Raw genomic sequence first — 20,941 nt, 5'->3', positions numbered from 1 at the left:
ATGTCGTCCTGAAGGACCAGGACGATAAAACCCACCTTAAAGAGCATGTAGCTGGAGGACAGCGGCTCCACTGAATCTCCTGCAGATGGGTGGGACGGGGAGGATGAGGGCGGAAGGCCCAAACACTCCTCCAGGGTCCCACCTTCCTCCCCTCCTCTGTCTCCCGCCTGCGTCTCCTCGTCCTCCTCCTCCAGAAAGCCGGTCTCCAGAGCGGAGGGACCCAGGATTGGATCGGACTCGTTGAACATGTGGTGAGCAGGACTGGAGTGATCTGTCCCGTCCCAGGGAGCCTGCAGGGACAGAGGTGGTGGATGAAAGAAAGATGGCGGTGCACACATGTGGATGAGGTCATAGAAAAGTACAATTACGACCTTGGGAAAGTCCTTGCAAAATGTCAGAGTTTGTGGGAGTTAGATCATATGATTTTATTGTTTGTTTGTTGCAGGCACTTCATATAAGACATTAATTAAAAAGGAGAACACAAACCTGTAACTGGTCCAGCTCCACTGACGGCGCCATCAGCCCAGTTTCCTCTGACGAACCCTGCTCGCCCACAAGCACGTCGCTCCTTAGTTTTGAATCCAGGTCTGTTCCGCCCACACCGTACGAGTTGAGCATACTCTGACCTCCTGCAGCAGAGTTGAACGGGAAACCGTTGAGGGCGTCTTTGGATGTTTTCCCTCCGTGGAGAGCATCTGCAGACATGGCGTCATGCTGCAGGGAACTCAGCTCCAGGGATTCATCCAAAGGAGGACAGTCAAGGAAATCTCCCCGAGACCCGGGCACCATTCCCAGGCTCGGTGAGGCAGAATCGTGGGCATCCAGTGGTGGAGGTTGGAGGTGAGGGTGAGAGGAAGAGGAAGAAGAGGAGGAAGGAGAGGGAGCTGATGGAGGCATAATGTGATGCTGGTGGTGATGCTGGTGGTGGTGAGAGGACTGGTGGGGGTATTCAGGAGGCTGAGGGGAGTGGCAGCCGAGGCCCGAGTCGTACAAGCAGCAGTGAGGATGCTGCAGCTGCGGATGCGACGAGGAGAAAGAAGAGGACGAGATCGACAAGCCAGGATGGTGATGGTAACTCTGAGGGTGAAGGTGAGAGGGCTGTCTTTTGACGTAGTTCCTGTGAGCCTCCAGGAAGCTCAGCTGGGGGTCGTTGAGGATGTAGAAGTCGGTTCGACTCAAGCCGTGACGTGCCGCCCCAATGAGGAGGTCGCGGTCGTGTTTGCCGGTCTCCCACCAGACCGGGAGGTAGAGGGAGGGGCGGCACAGCTGGAGGCGGGCGGAGAGTAACGGGTGACGGAGAACCTGAGAGGAGGAGGAGGAGGAAATTTAGAGTGTGAAGGTCGTATTTTTGAAAAACGTTTCCACCAGCATGCTTTGTGATTCAGTCTGAAGTTCTTTATGTTCCTGTGAAACTGAGTCTTAAAACTCGTATAAACGACAGAGCTTTGTTTCTTCACCTGCTCTCTGATTTTGCGGAGCAGCTCGATGCGATACAAAGTCCGGGCGGCTCTCTCCTCTGTCAGAGGCTCCACGAGCACAGCGGGATCCACCAGCCCTGGAGTGAGACGGGGGGGTCAGACGTTAGCATGAAGACGAGTTTCACAGATGAGAGAGAGAGTTCAACCCCTGAGCTGATGTTTGTATCACTGAAGTGAGCAAACACGTCTGTACTTTATATCAACGTGCAAGGGCGAATATCTGAGATTATATACATGATACATGTTGTCATATACATTCCAACACATGAACAGGTTTATTTGGATCTTATGTTGGATCTAACTTAACTTTCATGTGCTGAACTGAAAATGGCGAGCTCGACCCTCTTACATCCCAGTAAAGACATTAACTTGTAGATTTATATATTGTGAAAACCAGCCAACTGCGGATATAAAAGACAAGAGAAGGTTTTCTGTAACACATCAAATATAAACCACACCTTCTTCTTTCCTCAGGGGCAGCTTGCAGGCCGTCCTGCACATGTTGACGAAGGAGTTAAAGTATCTTTCCAAGCTCTCGTCCGTCTTCCTCTCCAGTCGGGCCAGAGCTCTGAACTGGGACCAGTCGAAGGTTTTCCTCTCCGGGTCGTAGACCACCCCGTACGACGACACGGTGCGGTAGAAGTCCGCCTGCTCTCGACGGGTCCACCTGAGGCGAGAGCGAGGAGACAAGGAGAAATGTTCAAGAAGAGAAAAGTACATTTTATCATCTTGGTAAAAAGTTAAAATTATTTTCTCTGACATTACGGTTGGAATAAAAATCCATGGTTTTGCGGATCCAAACAATGATAATATTTAAACTTAAAATTAGCTGATTCTGACGATCAATAATCAATATTTATTAATCGGTTTATCTCTGCTTTAAATTCCCAGAATCATCACCTCCTCTGCCACTCCAGGAACAGAGGGTCCGGTTCTGTGGCGACAACAGAACACCTCCTCAGCTCTTCACCCAGCTGCCACGCCAGCGGCCCGCCGGCGTGGTGACTGTGAGAGGATCCGCCTCCTCCCATCCCCATGCCAACAAGGCCGTCGTGAAGCAGGAAGTCGTGCCTGAGCAGCGGCTCGCGGCGCAGCGTGAACCGCTGGTAGGCGGTGATGAGGCGTCGCACGCGAGCCGTCAAGGCCGGGCCCGTGGGCCACACGGGTCGAGCCTGGACCACGTGCAGAGACGCCACGCCCGTTCCTGTTCCTGTTGTTGTCGTGGTGACCAGAGGCCCGTCCTGGACGCAGACGTCAGCCGACATTTGGGAGTCTGGGAGGAGAGAGAAACAGTTTGACCATAAAAGGTGGAACTGGCCTTAACCGCAGGACGTCTGGAAACTAATAAAAACTTCAGATCACGTTCTCATTTAACTCTGCTTGGATTTCTCACTTTAAACCAGAGGACCTATGAGCTGGGAAACTAAAATCAATCACAGCAGAGCACTGGGCCGTTACAACTGCAGGACGTGAGGGTTTTAATTCTAATTTTAAAAATTAAAACCCCAAATATCCTCTTTTTACAATAAAAATGTTTGGAAAAATAGAAAAGACTGAAGGAGTTTATAATATTTTCTCTTACGCTCCTCCATTCACAGCAGAACACTTTCTACCTGAGGACATTTGCGTGGACGTCTCCCCGTCTTTCTCCAGAGTAACATTCAACAAGTGGATGTTCATTAGATTTACCCACAGAGACCGAACACTATCAGAACTATCAGAACTCATTTGGCCCAGTCGAGCCCCTGTGCTCTGCTGGGAGGCGGTGAAATGAAGTCCTCAGCAGGTGAAATGGGTTTAGAAAGGACGCATCAGGGGAAAGAACCTCTCGTACTGAATTAAAGATTCAGTCCGGAGGAGAGAAATGATATCACATTGTGTTAAAAAAGGGACGTCGCAGCCATTACAGGAAAATTGTTTTTACGACCTGACAATGTCAAGACGCTAAACAGCCTTCGATCACAGGGGGAACGTCTGTATTTGTGCGTTTCTGTTTCTAATTTCACATCCAGGAAAATAGACTTCAGTGCAGGTCTGAAATCAGGGACGTGTCTGTACACATCAGCAGCGAGTCTCACCTGGACCTGTACTGTCAGGTTTGTCCGAGGTGTCAGTGCTGGAGCAGGTTTCTTCTCCCTGTCAATTAAAAAAAACACACAAAACTGTTTAGAAAGAATTAACACAACAGCAACAGCGACAGTTCTATCACGCAACCATCTGACACAGTCTTGATGCCTTTTTTCTCAGACTGGATATTTTGTTCAAATCAATATCACAATGTTATCAGGGATATTTTTAATGAAACACAAATGAAATCTCAACGAGACGGCCTGATTAAATAAAGAGCGAGTGAGTGATCTTCACCTTGCTGCTCTCGTCTCGGTCCTCTCCTCCGTCAGCTTTGTTCTCGGCATCATCCTTCGCCTCCTCCGTCTTACACACACTGACGAGAGAAACAACAGACGAGAGAAGGGCTGAACTGACAGTGTTGTAAAAGTCTTATTGAGCTCCGCAGGTGAACGTGTGAATATGGAGGAGAGAGCGAAGAGAGCAGGAAGAGAGCGGGAAGAGAGCAGCAAGAGAAGCAGGAAGAGAACAGGAAGAGAGCGGGAAGAGAGCGGGAAGAGAGCAGCAAGAGAGCAGGAAGAGAACAGGAAGAGAGCGGGAAGAGAGCGGGAAGAGAGCAGCAAGAGAGCAAGAAGAGAGCAGGAAGAGAGCAGGAAGAGAGCAGGAAGAGAGCAGGAAGAGAACAGGAAGAGAGCAGGAAGAGAATAGGAAGAGAGCGGGAAGAGAACAAGAAGAGATCAGAGAGAGGAAGAGAGCAGGAAGAGAGCAAGAAGAGAGCAGGAAGAGAACAGGAAGAGAGCAGGAAGAGAACAGGAAGAGAGCAGGAAGAGAGCAGGAAGAGAATAGGAAGAGTTCAGGAAGAGAGCAGGAAGAGAACAAGAAGAGAACAGGAACAGAAGAGGAAGAAACAAACCCGGGCCTCCACAGGAGGAAAATCACTCTTCAGGAAGCCCTGAGGAAAAGTGAAAGTTTTGTGCAGGTGCTTGTGTCACTCCCTCTGTGTGCATGAATTTAATCCTTGTAATTTGTCCCTTCTTCTTGGTGTATTTTAAATGCTCTCATCCTGTGGAGGAAACCTTCCCAGCGTTAACGTTTAGAGACGAGATGTTTCCTGCAGCGGAGTCGCGGCGCTCAGCTGGGAACGGCTCCGGGTTGAACAGGTAACAAAGCGAATGACAACTTCAATTACCCTCAGGAAGACGATCAAAGCCTCCTGTTCCAACATGTGCGTCTCATCTTCACAGCTCCGCCATCAGTCGACGGAGCCGCATCCAGAAAATGAATTTCCCCTCGATGCGTTTACTCTCTCCTCTTTTTCTCCCGCAGATTCTGTCGCTCTCGGTTATTCTCTCTGGCTTTTGTCAGTCAAGGTTCTTTTCTTTTTCTTTTTTTTTTATTCCCGGAGTGAAAAGTAGTGGAAAAATGGCTTGAGTGGGCTGTTTTCACACGTCCTCCGAGGAAAAGGCTTTTAGAATTCAGTGGTCGACTGAGGCTAAAATTGAGCTCTGTGTGATTTTACACCTGCAGCTGTTTAGAGTGCGTCTGTCTGTTCATCATTAAAACATGACGTGGCTGTTATTCACAAAGTGAGTGACCCTGATATCAGCCGTTGCATTAACGTGTGTATTTCTATGTGTTTTTTAATCTTGTTCTTCACACCCAGAATGTAAAGCATGCATGTGTGAGAGGAGGTGGCGGTGTCAACACAAACAAACACAGAGGACAAGATGGGTTTTTAACACCAGTGTTGGCTCCTGCTGCGAACGTTACTGCCGAGGGTGAAGAACAGACGCCAGGATGTGGCTCCTGATGAAGATCATTGGTTTTCACGTGGGCCACAGACGTCTCCAGGTTTCCTGTGTGTCTGGAGCAGGTGGAGGACACTGAAGTGGTCTCTGCTTCATCTCCTCATCTCAAATTGGACGATTTGTTTTCGCCCCTTTCCGTTGATTTGTTTTTTTGTCAGAACTACACAAACATTGTCTGAACATATTTCTACAAAACACGGCAGAAGGATGAACCATGGGCCAAGAGCAAACTCAATAAATCCTGGCATTGATCCAGTCAACGAGGCGGATCCAGATTTTTTTTTGTATCTCTTCCTCCAACAGCAAGATATGACTTTTGGGACATTTTCGAATTTCCCAGATTATTCCCAGATTTCCCAGGAAATAGTTCATGGATCTTGATGAAAATAGTCAGAGATATTTAGGGGAGTGATATCCATAAGTGTGTGTGTGATTTGGTTTGGTTACTACTGTATAACAGATCTGGGACCATGTAGCTTAAAGAACAACTACACATTACACAGAGAGTGTAACACCACAGTTGTGATCTTGTGTGATACATACAATGTGTGTGTACCCTACCTGTCAGCCATGTCTGCCGGCCCCTCTCCTCCTCCCTGTTCAGCCGTCAGCGCTGTGACATCGGGCATCCCCACCCTCTCCAGGAAACACAGCTCCGGGTCAGCACGCATGGCGTTATAACGCTCATACCCTGTGCAAGGAAAAATAGGGATGACAATTAAAACACAGACAAAAGACATGATGTACACAACCACAGACACACAAACACACAGTAGAATAGTCTGTTGCAGTTTTGCAGAGTCGCCTGCTGACAATTTGTGTCTAAGTGGACTGTGATGGTCTGATGCCGTTTGTAAAAGCTTAAACTCAAGTACATCTGGGTGCACACCACACACACACACACGAACAACTCATGCCAGATGTGTTCCTTCCATGAGTGTTCACATCTGTTTAAACGCTGTGAGACAATGAGTTTACACTTCTTGTTTTAACTTTAAAAAGGAAAAAGGCTGAAAAGCTTTAGGAACTGGAACGTCATCAAACAATCATTAAAAGTCAAACTATCTTGAAACCAAAAGTATTTGTTTTCCCTCATATACATAAACCTGATGGAAACATTTTGACAAACGACAACAGGTGATTGTTAAAAACTGTGTGAAGGGACGTCAGCCCTCACCGTGTTTGTGGACTCCGATGAGCAGGGACTTGTCGGCGTCTGTGTCCCACCACGTGGCAGGAATCTCAATGTAGTCGATGTCTGGTAGTGGCACCTCAAGTTTACTGTGGAAACGCAGAAACACGTGAAAGAATATCACTACTGCCAGTTTGTTTGTTTATTAAATTACCGGATAAATCTCGTAGTAATTCAGCAGGTGCAATGTGAAGAGGGGGCTTCGTACCTGGCAGGTGTCCCCTCCTGAGCCTGATTGGCAGCCTCACCCAACACCTCCACCTTCAGGTAGTACAACATCCTCACCCTCAGCAGCACCCTGAGCACAGACAGGTGGAGACAGACAGAGGTGAAAGATTAGTGTCTTGCTCTGAATGGTGGAGCTCCGGGTTCCAAAATCTTGTCGCTCGGCTACAGGATCTGAATATTAATGTGCAGAATCTGTTTACAGAGATTATGTTTGTTCAGACATGGTTAATCCTGACGTGTGCGTGACGGCAAATTGTTCTACCGCTGCTTCTTCCTCATGTCTTTTCCGTCATGTCTCTCTCTCTGTCTCTCTCTTGTCGTAATCTCTCCGCTCTTGTAATGAGAGTTCTTCCGTCAACAGGCTCTGTGAGAGCTGAATTAATTAAAAGCCACTGCTCTGCCCTGCGACTGAACTGATATACAGGAGTAAACACTTCACCTCGTAAATAAACAGCTCCCAGCTTCAGGGTGGAATTAACGTCCTCAAGTGTCAATACGTTTAACAACCACTCAGGTTATTTTTCTGCACTTAAAATGTGTTGTTGTTTCGTCGGAGGCTTTGGTAATACTGTTGTCGTCATGTTGAAGCACCTGTAGCTTCCAGGCAGGTAGACATCACCAACAATTACCCACTAATCCTCACACTCTGTTATTCTGCAGCTCACAAATTCTATAATCCATCATCTATACGGCTTTTCCTCTTGAGGGCTGCAGCCAATTCCCCATCTATGGATATTTTAGAGTCTCCAAATAAGATATCCCCCCGATCTGCATGTCTTTGGACTGTAGGAGGAAGCTGGAGTAAACACAGGGAGAACATGCAAACTGCACACAGAGACCCCACGCTGGGAATCGAACCAGGACAGAATTGCAGACGATTCCTGTTAATGGAAGTTGGTTTGGCGGTTGACTGACTTGTTGCAGTGCTGCTTGAGGTGTTTCTTGTAGCTCTCGTCCTGCAGAACCACCTCCGGGTTACAGTGGGCCAGCCAGTCGGCGTTCTTCACGTCAGGAATGTTCAGCTGATTCTTCAGCTTCTTCCCCTTCCGACCCCGAGGGACTGGAGCCGACAGACCTGCGAACAGAGAGGGAGAGAAGGAGCGCTGATATTTTAATGAAAGTAAACAATAAAGCAGCAAACAGAGGGGGAGGTTCTGAGGTGAAATTATTTTCCTCCTGCAAAGTTATTATGATGTAAATTAATAGACGTGGAACGCCACCAATTTTACACATTAAAGTAATTTAACAGGGGAGGAGGGAATCCAATAAATGAAAATCATTACACGCCTGAATCTCCAACCTAACAGTAAGTGGTTGAGCTGCATTCTGGGTAATGTAGGTGCTACGTTTAGCCAAGAAAGGAGAATTCAAGGAAAGAAAAAAGGCAACGTCTCAGTTCTGCTGCAAAGATTTAGATAATTTCTTGTCCTAAATGCCAAACCTGTGAAGAACATGTGAGTGAAAAGTGCAGTGCTCACCGGAGTGATTGAGCAGCGTCTGGTCCTGGCCCTCCTTGGTCGGTGTGATCAGATCCCAGATGAAGCTCTTGATCTTGTCGTCACCCTTGTAGTGTCTCAGACAGTAAACCAGCAGAGCTCTGCATGACAAACAACAATATTCGTTGATTTCCACAGTTCCAAAACGGTTGTGTTTGCAGGTATACGGTGTCAGGCGCTACCGAGCCGACCCCGGTGCCCATTTACTCGACGTGCACTGTTGTTTTTATTGTTGCAGAATTTCTTCAGGGTAAAAACCTTAACAAATACTTGCTCTCCTTACCTACAGATCGCCTCCATATCTCTCTCTGCCAGGTGCCACTTAAAGCGACCGTGGTTTAGGACGTCCTTCCACCGACCCCAACTGGGAAAGACGGAGAGGACAGAAGACATTTAGACAGAAAGAGGAAATGCAGGATGTCACAGAGAAAGACTGGGACCAATAAATACACAGAGTTTGTGTTTCGGTTTATTCTCTTCACCTCGAAAACACAGTGAACCTTTTGCTCTGTTGTATTTTTATATTTGGCACATTTATGCTCAGAGCTGAGTTTGCATTTGAGACCAACTTTGTAAACAACACATTATGAGCTCACAAGCCTTTTTATTGGACTGAGAATTGAAGGTGTCATCCCGCAGGGTTCAGGATCTAGGCTGCGAGGTGTGAGGGATGAGTTTAATCATACAGGTTAGAAATGAAAAGAATATAGTCAGTTGTTTATGTCATTATGAAACTGGAGCTGTCTGTGTATCTCTGACATCGTGTACTTCCTGTGTCCCACACACTCCTGCAGCCTGGAGAGAAGAGACCACCATGCAGGCAGATGAACATTGTTCTACAACGTCTCCGTTCGTACCCAAAGATAAGTAGATTCTTTTCAACCCGGAAGCACTCGGCACGGAGGTAGCGTCGGCTGCGCTCGCCCAGGCGACGACTGCGACACGGCCGGTCCTCCGAGTCGCTTTCCAGCTCCGAGAACTCCATCAGCTCGTCATCCTCGAAGGAGTTGTAGTGACGGGTCTGTTTCCTCACCCGAGGCGTGTCGATCACCAAGGACTCCTGCGTCAGAGGGAAACAATTTGTATCTGAATGAGACCAAGTTCATGAAGTTTATCGAAATCTGGCAAATCTTTAAAGAGGAGAGGAGAGGAGAGGAGAGGAGACGATGGTCGATATTTTAAGGGTAAAGAAGCTGTGATTCTTTTGTTTTTTGTTTTCCAATATTTTTGTAAATAAATGGACTGCATTTATACAGCATTTTACTACCTTCTCAGATTTGGAGTCGATCTCCACTTCAGCGATCTTGGCCCATTTCTGCCAGAAGTTGGGGTCGTCCAGAGAAATGTCCGTCCTGTTGCCAGATGAGGTGAAACTGGCCTGAGGAAAGAAAAGAAAAAACAGGATGCAGGGGAAAAATTAAAAAAAGAGTCAGATTCTGGTTTTGACGGATGTTTGGAGCCAATTAACAGCGTTTCACACAAATACTCAGAATCTGAACATTTGATCAGTGTTGCCTCGAAGGCCTCAGCAACAGCACGTGGACTATGGAAAACAAACAACACCACTGGAGCAGGTTAAATTCTACCTTAGCGAATGTGGATCCTTTCCCCTCAGTCTCGATGGTGATGGTCTGAGTTCGTCTCTGAAGAATCTGATCAATGTCTTCCTCGCAGAACTTGGAGCCCTCGTCTTCTTCGTCCATCAGGGCTCCGTACGCTCCCTTTTTCAACAAGTCCTCCAGCTCCAGTTTGGAAAGCTGCTGCACCTGCAGGAACACTCACACACGTTAGGACTCACGTTCTTTGATTTGAAAGCTAAAAGACAATGAAATCAGATCACATCTGATTCTGTCAAATGAAAACTGAGTGGCTCACCCCGTTGAGGCTTCCTTTGCGGTTGATGTCTTGCAGAACAGCTTTATCCAGTCCGAGCTTCAGGCTGGCCTTGTCGAACATTTCCCTCTCGTACGAGTTCCTGGTGATCAGCCTGTAGACTTTCACCGCTTTGCTCTGGCCAATCCGGTGGCAGCGTGCCTGAGCCTGGGACATAGTGGCACAAGAAACCAGACGTTAGAGATAACATTTATTTTACCGTGACTGTTCTTGCAGTTGGATTTCTAAATGCTTTCAGGGGATATATATTTACCGTAACTTTAAAAAAAACGAGCTGTATTTAGAGACGACGCTCAAAGCTGTGCATTTTAAAAAGGTCATCAAAACCATTATTAAGTTTGATAAAGATAAACGCACCTGTTTGTACCCATGTAATTATTCCAGAAATCTCAGTCTGTCTTTCTGTGGCTCATCTGCTTTGCACATGCAGATGATTCTATCATATCTATTATTTTCTAACTGAATTTCTCTGTGAGGATTTAACAGCGAGCGTCTCCATGATGAACTCATCCTGCAGTTCAATCAGCGACCAATCAGACTCCACACGCTGCACATGTAACAACAAACAAGGCTGAAAGCGAATCAGTCTCTACACTGAAGAAATATTCTGTTTAGGCGACAGCTGACAAGATAAGAAAACATGCATTGCATCAAAACCGGAGGGGGGAGCCTCATTGTCTCTGTCAGGTAACTCTGTGCTCTCACTTCATTATTCAAGACAGAGTCGCTGTTTGAAGCACGCATTTTATCACCCGCTGCAGTCCCAGAAGGCAATACAAATGCCACTACATATTAAAGAGCCAAGACAAGCAGCAGCTTAGCGCAGTAAAAAAGGAACGAGCATGAATTAGAGAGATGTTCTCTGTTTTTTCACGTTCTGACAGCAGAGAATAATTTATTTGACAGATGATATGCTCATCTCTGCAGCGCTGGGCTTTTAATCCACGTGCGTAAACCAGCGTTACATTTGCGGCCGGGTCGTTCCGCTCACCTGCAAGTCGTTCTGCGGGTTCCAGTCCGAGTCGAAGATGATGCAGGTGTCGGCGGCCGTCAGGTTGATTCCCAGCCCGCCGGCTCTGGTGCACAGCAGGAAAACGAAGCGATCCGAGTCGGGCTTACAGAACCGGTCGATGGCCGCCTGCCGCAGGTTCCCTCGCACGCGGCCGTCGATGCGTTCATACGTGTAGCTGGAGGAAAACACACACATTTGATTTCTCCTTTCCGTCAACTGTTGCATCACATTCTTTCTCTCACAAACCTCGATTCTAAATTTTGCCCCTGCTTTTCCTTCCACCCGTTTCCTTCCGCTCATCCTCTCTCTCTCTCCTCACCGTCTCTGGATGAGGTAGTCCTCCAGGATGTCCAGACAGCGGACCATCTGTGAGAAGACCAGGACTTTGTGTCCCCCGGCCAGCAGCTTGGGCAGCAGCTTGTCAATCAGCACCAGTTTTCCGGCTGCCTGGATCATCGCCTGCAGCTGGAAGTCCAGCGCATCTGGACTGTGGCTCTTCCGGAAGCTTTCCAGAATCTTCTCCTCTGCCCCTGAAGAAAAGATGATAAGAAAGGGAGATTTTAAGAAACGCCTTTCTTTTACTCAAGCTCTGTGTGTGTCAGTGTGTGTGTGTGTGTGTGTGTGTGTGTGTGTGTGTGTGTGTGTGTGTGTGTGTGTGTGTGTGTGTGTGTGTGTGTGTGTGTGTGTGTGTGTTCTGACCTGTGATAAGGTACGGGTGGTTGCAGCACTTGCGGAGCTCCATCATGGTGTTGATGAGGTTGGGCATATTGTGCTGGTTCGCTCCTTTGGACAGGAAGGAGAAGTTCTTCTCTAAGATCGCTCGGTAGTATTTCTTTTGCATGTTGGTCAACTCCACCTACGACAACACAAACACAAGAGTCAGGCATTATAAGTTCTGCTGCACAACAAATCATAAATTGTGTTTTAGTTTCCATTGCAGACAACAATAAAACCATCGAACCGTTTATCTCCTCCTGCTCGGTAACCTGGAGCGAGCTCATACACATTACACACAAGCAAACACATTCAGATTCACACCTTCAGGCGACTTATCTGTTTCTAATTCACGTTGCATGTGTTTGAACCATGAGAGGAAATAAAAGGGACACATGAAGGACACATGAAGGACACATGAAGGACGTCAGCTGAATGAGGCGGATCTGAAAATTGGCTATTTTCCCTCAAATAAACTCCTTTTTTAAACCATTTTAATTAACTTACAATTCGATTTGAATTTAATTTAGAATTAAGTTGTGATTAAAGAGAATAATAAATACTAAAGGCCAATAATTCTGATAAAAACAAGTCTCGTTTCTGGACTCATTAACGAAGCTTTAGTCGTGATTTTGTGGCTGAATGTTATTTAAAGGCAGAAACAGTAGAAATATGAAGGCGGCTGAAAATCACTTGATTTATGGAGCAGCTTGGTTTTAGTAAATCTTTACCTCGATGATGGTCTCTTCTTTGGGTGCCAGGTTTTTTTCCACATCGTCTTTAAGTCTTCGTAACATCATCGGCTTCAAAATGGCCTGAAGCTTCTTCACCTGTCGGAGAAAACAAGCGAGGGATGAGACATGAACACAAATGGCACATTATCTTTTCTTGTATTTTTTAGCAAAGGTTTGAGATTCCTCTGATAATTTTCAGTGAATTTCCACAGTGGTGTCGTGAGAAGAGTTTTCTGGACGAACCTGTTCTTCTGTTTTGAGATCTCCGAACTCGTCCAGGAAGCTGCTTTCTGAGGGAAACTGCAGCGGCTCCAAGAAGTTCAACAGGCTGAACAGCTCCTCCACCGAGTTCTGCAGGGGGGTTCCTGTGAGCAGAACCTTGTGTTCCTGGAGGAAACATCAACAGGAACATCTCTTTAGAAAAACATTACACATTCATCCAAATGTTGAGCAAATCGGTCAAAAGAAAATATCATTTAATGTGTTTCCAACAGCTCCAATCAAACTTCAAACTGAAAAACAACAAGGAAGACAAGGTGGAAATGTGGAATTTGTGTTTGTTTCATGTTTCAAAGTCTCCTAATTGCTCCACACAGATCTGATGTTGTTGCCTGCAGCGAGTCATATGCTTCACTTGTATTTCTTGTTTATTTATTCCGTGTTTCCATTTCACTTTTCAGTTTTTCGCTTTTTATTGATACACAAACTTTACCACCGCCACCAAACCTAAATATTTTTTGCAGAGGTTTGAGATCCTCTCTTTTTTTCCATTCTGGTTTTTCAATGTAGAAAATTGAAAATGGACTCAAAAGCAGGTTGACTGAAACCCAGTGTTCACCTTCACCATTAAAACAAAGCACTTCTATCTTACTGCGTCATGTGCGACAGTGACAGAGGGAAACAGAGCAGATCTGATCCCGCAGCTCCAGACTGACCAGGTTCATGAGTTTGAGTCCCTCCAGCAGCTTGCAGTTCCTGTTCTTCAGCCGATGGGCTTCGTCGATCACCACACAGCGCCAGTGCAGCTTCCTCAGCTCCGGACAATCGGCCATGATCATCTCAAAGGTGGTGATCAACCCCTGAAACTTCAGCACGCCTGGGATACTGTTACCCTGCGGACAAGAGGGGGTGAGAATGACCACGTTACAATGATCGTATGAGGGGTTTATCATGGACGACCAAAATTAGACAGAAAGACGAATTAAGACTTATTGTGTAGCTGCATATGACGTTGTAATGAGCATATTCTGTATTAATCTGAGACTGGATATGCAGCAATAAGAAAACTGTTATCACACTGAGTATTTATATCAGAGTGTTAAAAGATGATTTCATACACAGTAACTGCAGAGATTCACTAAGAAGCTGTTCATCTTTTGGTGGAAACTCCTTTAAATATGTCTCATTTTTTTCATTGGGATCTTTCCAGTATTTCTTCAGAAATATATAAAAATGTTGAGCGTTAAAGAAAAGTTACAAAAATAAAATCTGCTCCAAACGTAAATAGTTTCTTCTTGGCCAATAACTGACGCTTCCACCAACTTTCAAGAAAATCTGTTCAGTAGTTTTTATGTAATCTTGCAGTCATTCAAACTGCAATGAAAACATAACCTTTTTGGTGGAGGTAACTAATTAAACACAATTACTAAGGACTATGTCGGTCGGCTAAAGAGTTAAAGATTAAAAAAAGAGAGTAAGAAAACATATCTAATTTTCTAAGGAACTAAACTCAAAAACTTGCAGATACCGAGTGATTCTCGGCAGATTAACCAGACACCAGTGGAGAACTTCCTCTAAAGAATCCAGTCACAGCTAAAGGTCAACACTTCGGTGGATGTTCACTTTTTGTCCTTCAGCGGACTGAATGGAAGTGAAAGAGAAGACAGACATTTACACCTTCAACCTGCAGTTGTGTTTGTAACAACACAGCTGACTCACCACTGTGTGATGGATTAGAGGCCGGGACACACACTGATACAAACACACAAACCTGCGGGTCTCTGTAAAACATCTCGTACTGCATGATCATCTGCCGGCTGATCTGCGAGCCGTGATACACGATGACGTTCATGTCCGTCCACATGCGGAACTCCCTCTCCCAGTTGGTGATGGTGGACAGCGGCGCTATGATGAGGAAGGGCCCGCGGATCCCCATGTTGCAGATCTCGTACAGAAAGGTGATGGACTGGATGGTCTTTCCCAAACCCATTTCATCGGCCAGGATACAGTTTTTTCTAAGTCAGAACAAATGGAGACAGTGTGAGACAGCGAGAGGAGGAGCCTCAAGACGGACGTACACTGTGCGAGTAAATCGTTTGAGATGGAAAGACACAGCTCAAAAGTTTGTGCACTCACCTGTTGTACCAGTTGAACAGTAACCAGTTCATTCCCTCTAACTGGTATTCTCTGAGCTGGTTTCCATTCCTGTAATCTCTCGAGTTGTCCAGCTTATGCCACTTCTCCGGAGAAGGTCGTTCCTGTGACAGGAACAGATAATGTGGTTATTTCTTGTTATTCTATCGACTCACCGTGACATGACTTCAAATTTGAGTTTCAGTACCATCCATCTATTATCTGTTTATGGTCGTGAAGGAAGATGGAGACAATCCCAGCTGACACTGGATGTGACAACGTTTCTTTATCTCAACTGGATCATTCACACAATGGAGATTTTATCCAATGAGAGAATGACGAACGAGTCCGACCCGGACAATCTGCTGCTGCTCGGGTTTCCCTCCAGCATCTCTCAAGTTAGAAGAGTTTTATTCAACTTCCAGAGAAACACACGACTCTTACAGACCTAAACGTCTCTGTCCTGCTCATATTAAAATGGCCTCTCCTGTACTTTGTTGTCCGGGCTTCAAAGCGACGCCCACGCTGAGCAGTGAAGCACAGATGTGCGGACGACTGTGGGTCAGAGAGCAGCAGATGTTTTCCATGAATCTGATGGGGAGGCTTTTCAAAACCTCGCTTCTAAAAACAAACACAAGAGGCGACGGTGCAGAAGTGCGGCTTGAAAAGAAAGTAAATCTCACTGATTTGTGTTTGCACTCATTAACACTGGAAACAAAAAACAAGGCCCAGGGTGTAAATTTGAGGGGAAGTGGTCGTGGAGATCGCAGTTTCTGATTTTCTCTGGCTTGCCAAATATAAATTAACATGATCTTAAAAGGTTTTCTTCCCTTATTGACCTGATACAGACAGATTCAAGATGTCTGAATCCACCACATCTTCTCAAATATTCACACAGGTCTGGAGATGTGATGCTTCACAGCTGTTTCCAAGCCTATCGACACTTTGTAGACAAAATAAAATAACATGTATCCATCTTCTGTCGTCTTTGTACTCACCATGTGTCGGAGGTCTGCCGGCAGCTTCTGGATGTGCTCAAACTCCTTGATCTTCTCTGGATCCAAGTCCTCCTGCAGCTCCCACGTCGCCTCCTCGTACGAGAGACTGCACCATTTAACCAGGTAATGCGTCACCTCCTATGACGACACACAGAAAAACGTGGCATCAGAGCGTGGCGGCGTCAACACTCGTACGTTTAAAACATCACTGTTGCTGTGTTTTTGTCATCTGCCCATATTTTAGTTTGCGTTTGGGCAAACGGAGGAAACATTTGGAAAGTATGACGCAAATGCCCACAATTACGTCCTGATTGGTTAATCTCAGTCACATGGCTCAACTCCCGGCTGGGAATTCAAAGTTTTCCTTCTACTTAGTGTCAGTAACGGTTCCAACTCATCGTTCTCAAGTGTTCTGCTCTTACATTTCACCACTGCTGTTCCTTGTCTGTAGTGTTTTCTGTTTACGCCACATAACACATGGATGGTCATGTGACATGTGTTTTCAGGTGTGTTAGTCTGGACGGAGATTATTTCTGATTATTTACCAACACATTAATAAGGACTTTCAGTGAAAACTAATTTAATCGCAGATGAAGACTGGTGTGTGTGTGTGTGTGTGTGTGTGTGAGTGTGAGTGTGCGTGTGTGTCTTTGCATTACCCACCTCTCCAGTCTCAGTATCAGTGGTAACAGCCACCTCCAGGACTCTGTCCACCTCGACATAGTCCGGGTTAAATATGTCCTCATCAGGCTGAAAAAGAGAAATCGACAGAAATCAATTATCGTTTTTTAATTAACTGTTTAATTAACTGTTAATCAGATCAGAAATCATTGTGATAAAGCAACAATCTCATAAAGTATTTAAACTAAAAGCTGTAAATTTACCATGAAAAACTGTTAATATAAGGACAAAGTGGAAACGTGGTGGTGAGGGCATTCGTTGTCATAGTACATTTATTATTTGATTGTATGAATTCTGTATTTTACTATTTTATCTCTATTATTTTATTACCTGCTCCTATTTGTTATGAAATGTTTGAAATAGTTTCAACCATGTAAAGCACTTTGTTGTTTGTGTTTTTCAGTTTATCCCCATTTTAATTCTCTGCTGTTTCTTCTGTAGAAACGCAGGCAGCTCATGTTTCTGGGCACGATACAAAATCACTTGAAATCAAATCAATCACATTTTATTTGTGTAGCTCACGAATCACAATTTGCCTCATTGAGCTTAACGAGCTGCGACATCCTCCGTTCTTAACCCTCAACAAGACGAAGGAAAACCCACCAACAGCACCATCAGTCTCATTAATCACAGAAGTCAAGGCACATTTAGTTTCACCTAATTTCCAACGAAAGCCACACAGAATGGTTTGGGTAAAGAATGAGTAGGATGATAAAATATGAAATGAATTCATCTCTCCAGACTGAAGAGGAGCCGATGATGAAGGTGCCCGTTACCTCGGTGAACAGATGTTTCATCTGGGCCTGTTTGGTCCTGAAGCGTTTAATCTTCTGGTGGATTCTAGGATCTTTCTCCAGCTCCTCCAGCGTGGCCCATTTGCAGTGTAGGTAGGAACTAAAAAATATATAATAAACATAACAAATCAAGCATAAATAAGTAAAGATATATACAATCACCACAGTTTCACCATGGGCACACAAGGTTAGCGTCACCCTTTCAGTATCCAACCAAATGTCAAATATGGTCACTATCCTTTTGTTGTTTTAAACTTTATGTCCTATGTATAAAATAAAGAAATATATAGGAATCATACAACTTTCCTCTCCGCACAATCAACTTATTATAAAGCTGTGTGTGCATGTGGGAGGAAAGGCTGTCAAACAAAGGGATGAGCACAAGCAATGTTTGTGTTTCTTCTGATACAAGAGGTCAACAACAGGTTTAGTGTCCATGAACAGAGCTGGTTTAAACGAGCAGGAGCCATGATGTTCATACTTTCCTTCACCGAATCCTAAAGACTATTCTGGCAACGATATTTATGTCCATATAAAACCACTGAGTCTTACACGATGGAGTAAAATGAGGATGTCCCTCGTCCCTCTCGGTGATTCACTCACTGACACATTGTTCTCTAATCGTTACTCTCTGGGAAAGAAAGCCGTACGAATGTTGTTACTATGACTACCGTTTGACAAGCACAGTTTAATCCATAAACCTGGATCTATATATGGACGAATGTAAATGTCACTGCAGCGTTCGGTGTCGTACTGCACCATGCACTGACTAAACTGCAGCTACTTATGCATCTGATAATGAATTATGTATAATAATGATTTTCACACTACAAATATTACACTTTTCTCTAACTCTTTAATTTGTGAATACATTATTCTAAATAAAGTGAAGCATTCACATCCAGTCAGACTGAATTAACTGCAGGCAAGTCTGCCATGTTTTATTCATCACCCATGAGAATAAATCACGATCATAAGAACGACTGTACGTCTGTGGGAGACCTCTCTTAAAGACACAAAAAGCAGGAACAAACAGGAAGCTCTCCAGAGAACCCTCGGACCGACTCGCCGAGTCTCGGTAAGACGGTGAAAAACTCTCCGGTCTCCCTCAAGGGTCCGCGTGCTGCAGAGACGCACGAGCACTTAACTGGCTCTGGAGAAAAGAAACCGCTGCGGAAAAACTGTGCGTGTTTGCAAAGTCGACTTTCCTGGGAAAAGTCTATGTCGTGAAAGCGATTAATTAAACAGCTCCGACAAAGTCAAGACACGGCTGATATGTTTGCATCAGTCGTGACATTTAACACCTCAGAGGCTGCACGTCTGCGAAGCACTTCTTCTTGGTTCACCGGGGATGAGGTGATCATGTGAGTATACGTAGAGTAGTCAGGTGATTAGACTGAAGACGCAGCGCCTGAGGTCTCGTCTTTAGTGGCGTCTACATGTCGCCCTCAAGGTGAACTCCAAACTCCAAGGCTCTGTGCTACGGATTCCCCGATAGCATCACCTGAGCATCGGTTAATACCGAGTACCGACCTGATACCAGTGTTTCATTAATAAGCTGTAAGCCTCAGTGTGTGGAAGAGACTGGGATCATATCTACAACAGTTCTTTCTGTACCAAGCATAAAATAAGCTCCCTTCATAAAAGGTGCATGTACACAGACACGCTTCCGTCACAGGTATTTTACACATGTTGCTTGAATCCATGTGGGAAAGGTTGATTATGAATCCCGTAGATGCAGAGACGAAAAATAACCAGCACACTGAACAAAAACAATGCTCCTGAAGGGTCAGCTAAATACGTGAATGTAAAAACTGAAACTCACAAATTTCTGTACTTGACGTAAAACTCCTCGGTCTCCTCCACTTGGTCCTCTGACGACGGGGTCTAAGGACGGAGAGATGAAGTGAAGGGGGGGGGGGAATTCATGTACAAGGAGCAGCAGGACAGTAGATATTAGAATGAGGCAGAAATAAAAACATTATATAATTCATTATCAATAAAAGAAATATTCCATTCATGAAAAAGTGCATCCATAAGATTGTGTGTCTTTAGCTGTGTCCCAATTTAAGGGCCGTATCCTTCGGAGGATGCGTTTGAAGCTTCATTACGTGCCCCAGTAAGAACGGCTTCCCATCGGTGGATCCTCACCAGACTAACCTATCCCAGAAATCATCACATGCTGGTGATGAAGCTAACCAGCTAGCGACGCGGGCGGCCGAGCAGCGGCAAATAAGAAATGACTAAAACGTCTCCTTCCTGGATGCCTTGGCAGAGAGAAGAGTCCTTTGAAGGACACGGCCCCTTAATTAGAAAACAGCGCATGTTTGCATGCGTTCTTTTTACTTCACCTCTTTCTTCGGCGTTCTGACGGACAGAATTTTCTCGATGATGTTGGCCTCGTCCTCAGGTGGTTCCTGAGGGAGAGAGAGACGGGAAACATGAGCGACAGCACCACACCGATGAAGGTCAGCTCACAGCGTTTCTGTACATTCATCAGCAACAGAACAAAGACTTCAAAAAGGTGCGTTACACAACATCTTCTCGATAATTATCACAATAATGTCTCTGGCTGTTGGTGACAGTTTGTTCGCCCGGTTTGTATCTATGAATATTACAGAATATTACAAACTCTTAGTACAACACAACACATTGTACATCAGGGCTGTTGCAGTTCTTTCACCAAGACTGAAAGCACGATACAAACTAGAAGATAGAAATCCAACACCACTGCTGCAGCTTCAGTCTGTTGATTTCTTACTGCTTAATACATTTTAAATAAGCCATGTTTCTTTTATTTAACTCATGAAATTGTATACTACACACTACACCCGTGTGATTGTCTTCTAACCAAAGTGTCACATGACTTTAGTGTTATTTAAGAGTTTAGAAAATAGATTGTCTACACATCTCTAAAGCTTTTTGGACAAAACTGAACTTGCAAGTTGTTGCAGTGAAAGAAGGAAAGAAACTAAAGAACTTAACTTAAGAAAAGGGCAACAACGATACACCATACAACAAAGTGGGGGTGGGGGTGGGGTGTGTCCATCCCTACCTCAGCCTGCCACGCCAGAGCGGTGGCGTTGAGCGCTGAGATGCGACCGGCTCCGAGGACCGCGATCGTCTCTCCGTCATCATCCACCACCTTGAAGTCCAAATCCTCGTTATACTTCCTCCTCTTGACTTGTCGCCCTGAACGCCGCTTCTAAAAGATTAGACGGAAGATACACGTCATCGGGAGACAAAGTGAGATTAGAGGAAAAAGAATTGAGGCGTCAGGTGTGAAGGAGGAGGGATAAAAGGAGAGTTAGGAAGACAATCCAGTAGTAGAGGAATAGAGAGGGCAGCATGAGGTGAGGGGGAAGTGAGAGGAGGAAGTGAGAGGAGGAAGTGAGAGGAGGAAGGAGGAGATGAGACGTAAGAGGAAAAGTTGAGATATTAAAGAGAAAGTGCAATAATGTGAAGTGAAAGTAGGAGAGAAGGAAGGAAGCCAA

The 20,941-nt window shown here is 45.3% G+C and overlaps 1 protein-coding gene across 5 annotated transcripts in view; it reads right to left on the bottom strand.

The window, feature by feature from the left end:
* chd6 (chromodomain helicase DNA binding protein 6) overlaps window positions 1-20,941 on the bottom strand; it is a 67,616-nt gene that overhangs the window by 11,481 nt on the left and 35,194 nt on the right. For 4 of the 5 annotated variants that reach the window (XR_007032584.1, XM_047339365.1, XM_035151283.2 and 1 more), the window contains exons 6-36: window positions 20,503-20,652; window positions 19,799-19,864; window positions 19,273-19,334; window positions 17,430-17,547; window positions 16,636-16,722; window positions 15,973-16,110; window positions 14,978-15,099; window positions 14,613-14,856; window positions 13,558-13,734; window positions 12,866-13,009; window positions 12,620-12,718; window positions 11,874-12,030; window positions 11,494-11,704; window positions 11,154-11,349; window positions 10,145-10,309; window positions 9,856-10,035; window positions 9,537-9,647; window positions 9,127-9,329; window positions 8,553-8,633; window positions 8,252-8,370; window positions 7,689-7,848; window positions 6,754-6,843; window positions 6,531-6,634; window positions 5,915-6,044; window positions 3,843-3,921; window positions 3,557-3,614; window positions 2,379-2,751; window positions 1,937-2,145; window positions 1,458-1,555; window positions 487-1,302; window positions 36-290 (exon numbers count right to left, since the gene is read on the bottom strand). Coding sequence is in view for 4 of the 5 variants with exons in the window: in XM_047339365.1 (XP_047195321.1) it covers window positions 36-290; window positions 487-1,302; window positions 1,458-1,555; window positions 1,937-2,145; window positions 2,379-2,751; window positions 3,557-3,614; window positions 3,843-3,921; window positions 5,915-6,044; window positions 6,531-6,634; window positions 6,754-6,843; window positions 7,689-7,848; window positions 8,252-8,370; window positions 8,553-8,633; window positions 9,127-9,329; window positions 9,537-9,647; window positions 9,856-10,035; window positions 10,145-10,309; window positions 11,154-11,349; window positions 11,494-11,704; window positions 11,874-12,030; window positions 12,620-12,718; window positions 12,866-13,009; window positions 13,558-13,734; window positions 14,613-14,856; window positions 14,978-15,099; window positions 15,973-16,110; window positions 16,636-16,722; window positions 17,430-17,547; window positions 19,273-19,334; window positions 19,799-19,864; window positions 20,503-20,652 (5,202 nt within the window). In the remaining variant the exon portion in view is untranslated. The remainder of the gene's footprint in view (window positions 1-35; window positions 291-486; window positions 1,303-1,457; window positions 1,556-1,936; window positions 2,146-2,378; window positions 2,752-3,556; window positions 3,615-3,842; window positions 3,922-5,914; window positions 6,045-6,530; window positions 6,635-6,753; window positions 6,844-7,688; window positions 7,849-8,251; window positions 8,371-8,552; window positions 8,634-9,126; window positions 9,330-9,536; window positions 9,648-9,855; window positions 10,036-10,144; window positions 10,310-11,153; window positions 11,350-11,493; window positions 11,705-11,873; window positions 12,031-12,619; window positions 12,719-12,865; window positions 13,010-13,557; window positions 13,735-14,612; window positions 14,857-14,977; window positions 15,100-15,972; window positions 16,111-16,635; window positions 16,723-17,429; window positions 17,548-19,272; window positions 19,335-19,798; window positions 19,865-20,502; window positions 20,653-20,941) is intronic. The other variant, XM_047339366.1, reaches the window with a different exon arrangement.

This window comes from Hippoglossus stenolepis, chromosome 3, assembly GCF_022539355.2.
Source record: "Hippoglossus stenolepis isolate QCI-W04-F060 chromosome 3, HSTE1.2, whole genome shotgun sequence".
In the NCBI taxonomy this organism is placed as follows: Eukaryota; Metazoa; Chordata; class Actinopteri; order Pleuronectiformes; family Pleuronectidae; genus Hippoglossus; species Hippoglossus stenolepis.
Note: the sequence above shows the minus strand (reverse complement) of the source record. Positions and strands in the feature narration are given on the sequence as shown.